The following is a 6,471-nucleotide window of genomic DNA, read 5'->3' on the forward strand; positions in this document are numbered from 1 at the left end:
GTTGAAAGTAGAATTAATTTGAAGTTACATTTGAATTTATAATATGCTAAACAAAGATAAATAACAACGTGAAATAAATTGGGAATCTAACAAAATAGCCAAAGGTAACAAAAAAGAGTGTACAATGGAACATGTTGATTAGAACGAGAGAGTTAAATTAACGTGATATAATTGCTTATTTAAAGAAGGTTGCTCCCAGGAAATATGTAAGGCCTCGATTAAAGCCCGCAAAGCGGAGTTAGATTTGAATTTTTTACGTAACTGTCAGACCTTCAACGTATTCCCTAAATTCCTTTGCTTCCAGTTACCGAACGTTTCCCGACAGGATGTTATCAGCATCAGGAAACATCTCCTCAAAAGTGCCATCACAAAACGAACCAAAGAGTACCGAAGGCTTCTCCATGCACGGGATAAGCTATCAACTCAGATCCGCGATGTCCTTAGTAGCATGGACTTATACATTCTTCAGAAAGCGATAAACCGAAATATTCATCAAGCAGAAGCTAAAGTTATCGAGACCCACACCAGAAAACTTGAAAAACTCTCGAGGAACGCTGTTCTTCCCTTTACAGCAAACGAGACGGTCACCAACATTTCATCTTGCTGTCTCACATCGGAACATCTTGACATGCTAAAGTTCGGTTTGACACACTCCATATGTCCACCTAGTATTAGCAAAACTGATGTCTTCACTTGCTTTGAACTCATACATCGCACTATGGCAAAGAAACTCATTAATAAACAACACGATGCCAAACTGGTGGCTGACCTTTCTCATCTTGCACACTCCTACGTATCTGCACATCGACCAACGACTGCCGATCGTAAGAAATACCGAATCTTGAAGGACTTGAAGAAGATACAAAACATCGTGATTTTAAAACCGGACAAGGGAAATGGTGTTGTGGTCCTGGACAGAATTGCATATGACAATGGTATTCTCAAGATCATCAATGACACTTCCAAATTTAGACCTATCACGGAAGACCCCACCTTGTCAAGAGAAGGTAGGCTACAACGTTACCTCAGGAAGCTTCTAAAGAATGGCCATTTGGATCGCTGTGTTTATGACAAAATCTATCCCTCTGGCTCTCAACCTGCTAGAATCTACGGCCTCCCCAAGATGCATAAGGCCCGTGAGCCGAACTCAACTCCTCCGTTCCGTCCTATAGTTTCTTCAATTGGAACATACAACTATGAGCTGGCTAAGTATTTATGCATTCTTTTGGAACCTCATATCCCATCTGAATATTGTGCTTTAGACACTTTTACTTTTGTTCGTGAAATCAATGAATTGCCTTTATCGGGAAAGTTCATGGTTTCCTTTGATGTCGAAAGTTTGTTTACTAACATACCCTTGGAGGAGTGTGTCAACCTGGCAGTTGACTACATCTCCAAGGGCAACCCTGATCTCCAGCTAACTAAAACTGAACTCAGAAATCTTTTTAATTTTGCCACTGCTCAAACACATTTCCTGTTTAAGGGTTCGTTTTTTGATCAAATTGATGGGGTGGCAATGGGCTCTCCCCTTGCCCCGGTGTTGGCTAATCTTTTCATGGGTCACCATGAAAGGATCTGGTTGGAAAACTACAAGGCCTCCAGTATTTTACTTTATCGACGGTATGTTGACGATACTTTTTGTCTATTTGACACTGAACATGACGCTACTTTGTTTTTTGACTACATCAACGATAGACATCCCAATATACGTTTCACCATGGAAAAAGAGATGGATAAAAAAATCCCCTTTTTGGATGTTCTGATTGACAACAGTCAACCTCTTTCTCCTATTACCAGGGTCTATCGTAAGAAAACGTTCACCGGTCTATTAACTAATTATTTTAGTTTTACCCCATTCTCTTACAAACTTGGCTTAATCAGAACTCTAGTTGACAGAACGTATAAGATCAACAACACATGGATAGGCTTCCATGAGGATATCAAGAAATTGTTATTAATCTTACGTAAAAACCTTTTCCCCAGTCATATCGTTGAGAGAGTCATTAAGCAGTATATTACAAAAACTCAGACCCTTTCGAACACACCTACTAGTCCTCCCTCTAATCCTACACATTTTTTCAAATTACCTTATGTTGGGCCCTTCTCTATTGTAGCACAAAACAGATTACGTAAATTACTTAAACGTTATTGTAACAATCTTGATGTTAAGCTAGCCTTTTCTTCCTTCAAGATCCGTAACATGTTTAGTGTGAAGGACCCTGTGCCTGTTGAACTCTGTTCGAATGTTGTCTACAAGTTTACCTGTGCAAGCTGTAATTCTTGCTATGTCGGCGAAACCAGCCGACACCTCTCGACACGCATTCGCGAACACTTAAACAGGGACAGGACCTCACATATCTTTAAACACCTTCAACAATCCGAGACATGCCGTAACTCCTGCTCTGCGGAATGTTTTGAAGTTATAGACCGTGCGACCACAAAATTCCAGGTCAAGATAAAAGAGGCCTTACATATTTCCTGGGAGCAACCTTCTTTAAATAAGCAATTATATCACGTTAATTTAACTCTCTCGTTCTAATCAACATGTTCCATTGTACACTCTTTTTTGTTACCTTTGGCTATTTTGTTAGATTCCCAATTTATTTCACGTTGTTATTTATCTTTGTTTAGCATATTATAAATTCAAATGTAACTTCAACTTAATTCTACTTTCAACTGAAGATGGTCGTTGCACGACCGAAACATGTCTTTAATTTCAAATGTGTCGTCACTTTTATAAAAATTGTTGTTAGTCTGCTTCTTTCCAGATCTTTTACTAAAAATGTTGTGGGATATTTTTTTTAACAGTAGAAGGCGCACGCGCAAGCCGCCAAGATAACCAACGCAACTAAGAGAGAATAGAATGCTCAAGATTCCTCTGACTAACCCCGAAATGCGTTAAAATAAACACTGCATTGCACTAGTTTAACAATTAATAATTAGTACAAACAAATTTATTCAAACAAACTACCCAATAGCCGGTGAAGTTCTTTCAACAGCAGAGGCGGCACGCGCAAGCTGCCAAGATAACCAATGCCACTATGAGAGACTCAAACGCTCAAGATTCCTCTGACTAACACTGAAATGCGTTAAAATAAACACTGCATTGCACTAGTTTAACAATTAATAATTAGTAAAAACAAATTTATTCAAACAGACTAGACAATAGTCGGTGAAGTTTTTTCAACATCAGAGGCGGCACGCGCTCGCTGCCCCCTGAAAAAGAACAAGAAAGAAAAAAAATTGATGAAAGCTCAAGACTGAAATGGTTCTTTCGTTTTTTGAACCGGTCGACAATGCAAAATTAAATTGGAAGATTTTGTCTGAAGTAAACTTTGAATAAGTGAATGATCATTGTAGTTTTATATGCAACTTTGCAGTTGCGAAAAGAAACTTTGAAACACCTCAAACAATAAAAGCTGTAAGAGCCAATCACGATAAAGGACTTTCGATCCAAACGAGCTTCCTACCAACTATAAAAAGGCGAAGTACAGTTGTGAGGTATCTGTCGATGTTTAGTGTGCCATCAAACCATACCTAGGAAGAATGAATAAGCAAATTGCGCAAGTGAATTGGAGCAGTGGGAAGTATTCACCTCTTAAGCAAGGGCAGAAAGTTAGAGTCATCTGGGGAAAAGGAAAAAAGGAGTACGGTGCAACCATTACCTGCTACCCACTCATCGAAGAGATCGTTAGCCAAAGTGGACTTTGATTTTGCAAAGGCAGCTACAAAGCCAACCATTATGGCCCTGCAGCTCCTCGACAAGCTGTTTTCAAAGGAGGTCCTTATGAATTCCACAGTTCATGGCACCAAGGAGTTTGCTCCTCTTGATCATAGAATCATTACTGCAATCAAAGGTAACGCTAACAACATTAAATCTGTTTTCATCCTTGAATATTCAATTCATTTGCGAATGTGTAAGAGGGCTTATTGTATTTTGCGAAAGGAAAAGAAATGCAGGGTAAAATAATGATATCAAACGAGATCATGGTTAGGCGCGTGTTGTGATGTAATAAACACCGGAAGTGCAGAGTTGTGAAATGAAAGATCTGTATTTTGCAAAACGAGCTCTTGTCAGATCACAGCAAACTTTTACCTGCTTTATTACATTCGTAAACGCTTTTAGTAAATACACCTCGTTGCAATGATGAATTCTGAAAAAAAAAGCGGGGAGCTAAGAGGTCAGAAATGCCCTGTTTGGCAAATTACAGATCTGTAATTTGCATATTACTAAACTTGAGCACTCACCAAGAATTTTGTTTTGTTTAAACGGAAGTGACAAGGAGCTTCGGCTACCAGTGCAGGGACAGAGGGGAACTTAACCGCATGTGGGAGTCATGTAAAATGAGTATCGGTAAACGCTGCCAAAACTCGAGAAAAAGTAGCGACTAACAAACTAGGCAATATTAATTCGTTAGCAATTGTGTGTGTATTTTTGCATGTAATCAAGGTAGATTTCAGATTCGTTTTCTTTGTTTTTGGAATGCAATGTAAACCTTAAATAAACCAGATGATGAATAAACATTTGTTTCTTACATTTACTTAGTTTTACAGTAGTCTCCTACGTTCTTACAGCCCACGGCAAATAATAGACATTTGTCATAATTTTTTGACGTTGGTGAATTCTTGAACCATTTCTATGTTTCTCTGAAATCATTCACATTTTCGAACTACTGGTATGCAAGTCAAAGCACTTTTTGTCTATGAAGAGGATCAAAACATTGCAAGTTTGACCTTCAATCGGAGTTAGATTTCAACCAGAATTATGCATGCGTAATCCAGATTATGGAGTTTTACAATCCCGCTTGTTGTCATTACGATTCAGTCCTTGAAGGTTTGTCTTGTCTAAAAACAAACGGGCAGTTACTCTACTGAAGCAGAGTGCGGGTTAAATCTCTCTAGCTCATTTTGAAACGGTCTTCAGTCGTAGTGTAAATAAATCAACAAAGCGTGTTTGGTTCCGAGTTATGTATGTTACTGCAATTATAATGTACAGTGTATTTTTAAAGTGCCACTGCGACGAAATTTCACTTTTTATTTCCCTCTTTTTTTTTACGCAGAATAACTTACCGTCATGTACGATGTCCTTTCGTCCATAAAGAAAAAAATAAAAAGTTTTCCTTCATTATAATTTCGCCGCTCGAAAAGTGAAAAATTTCGTCCGGCATTACTCGAAATTGGTTCCAGTTGAGCCCGCTATTTTCGCAGCGGCATCTCTACTTGTGACGTCATATTCCTAACACACGATTGTTGATCGCTTGATTTCTGTCGGTGTTTGGCTATAGTATTTGCGAAATGTCTGTCAACTGGGAAGTTCAATTTGGGGAAAGTTTGTCTGAAAGCAGTAGTGAGGGTTGCTCTGAGTCTTCAGAGGCTAGCTTCTGCTCAGCAAGTGATTTCCAATCATACGATGATAGTGCCGAGCCAATTGCCACCGAAGAAGAAGCTACGCAGTACACTGAACAAATAGCTGTGGAGGAGGAAGAAGAGGACATGCTTCTCAGTCGATTTGCTGGCGAGACAGATCTACCAGACTGGTATTTTATTTTTTCTTTGTTTTCCGATCCTTTCTGCTCTTATCAATGCATCAACTTTTGTAAAAAGAGCTAATTTTGATCATGATTCAATTTGTGTCTCCCTTAATTGGAAATGTTTACACGGTTAAAATTTCTGTGCCAAAGATAAAAAAGATCGAAATGGTAGTTTTAGGTATTTCAAGTTTATGTATATATTTTTGGTGTTAACTGTAATGTTGTTGTGAATTTACCCTGTCATATGTTTATAGGTGCAAGTGTGGGAAATGTTCGATGGAGTTCGTTGTCCAGCATGAAGAATGCAGATGCTGCATGGAGATAGATAGATGTCGGGAAAGGATGGCACAAGTTGAAAAAGATGAAGAGTGTGTTACTTCGCATCCAGGGTTTGAAAGTGTCTGTCTGGATCGTTGGGTTTTGGCTACTGCAGCAATAGGGCTTAAAACGAAACAGAAGAAAGCCTATACCACATTGTTTGCTGAAGGCAATACCACAGAAAACAAGTAATCTTTTATTTTTTTATGTTTCAACTAAATTTTTCTTGAGGTATAAAATGGCTTCATTTGCAGTGAGTACATCTATTTACATTAAAATATTTGGTTTTTGTCCACCAAAAATAATTATTGAGCACAGGTCATGGGGAGCCCACCTTTAGATTACATTAATTTTGTTTCGTGATTGTCTTACTGAGCCGCTGTCATGCTCAAAAATATTGAGTTCATCTAACAGTACAGTTGGTTTGCTTATCAGTTGTCTTTTTTTGGTCACCTACAGATTTCTAAGATCAGTTTCCTACAGGCAGTTTGTCCTAATGGTTTGGGAGTATGTAGGGTCCTCTAACAGGATTCCCCTCCCTTGTTGTGTTTATAATGCCCTACGGAAAGAGTTTCCAATCCAAGACGATGAAGACTATCATGGCTACGAGGAGAACGATTGA

General features: G+C 38.6%; 2 protein-coding genes across 2 annotated transcripts in view; both read left to right on the plus strand.

The window, feature by feature from the left end:
- The window catches only part of LOC137987880 (uncharacterized), a 4,273-nt gene extending 562 nt beyond the window's left edge, over positions 1-3,711 (plus strand). The window contains exons 2-3 of the mRNA XM_068833967.1: positions 189-1,805; positions 3,542-3,711. Of these exons, the coding sequence (XP_068690068.1) occupies positions 189-1,805; positions 3,542-3,711 (1,787 nt within the window). The remainder of the gene's footprint in view (positions 1-188; positions 1,806-3,541) is intronic.
- Positions 3,712-5,280: 1,569 nt separating this feature from the next.
- LOC137987878 (uncharacterized) lies at positions 5,281-6,471 on the plus strand. The gene is made up of 3 exons (XM_068833965.1): positions 5,281-5,537; positions 5,786-6,037; positions 6,309-6,471. The coding sequence occupies exons 1-3, from the start codon at positions 5,296-5,298 to the stop codon at positions 6,469-6,471; spliced, it is 657 nt and encodes a 218-aa protein (XP_068690066.1). The 5' UTR covers positions 5,281-5,295.

This window comes from Montipora foliosa, unplaced genomic scaffold (assembly GCF_036669935.1).
Source record: "Montipora foliosa isolate CH-2021 unplaced genomic scaffold, ASM3666993v2 scaffold_394, whole genome shotgun sequence".
Classification (NCBI taxonomy): Eukaryota; Metazoa; Cnidaria; class Anthozoa; order Scleractinia; family Acroporidae; genus Montipora; species Montipora foliosa.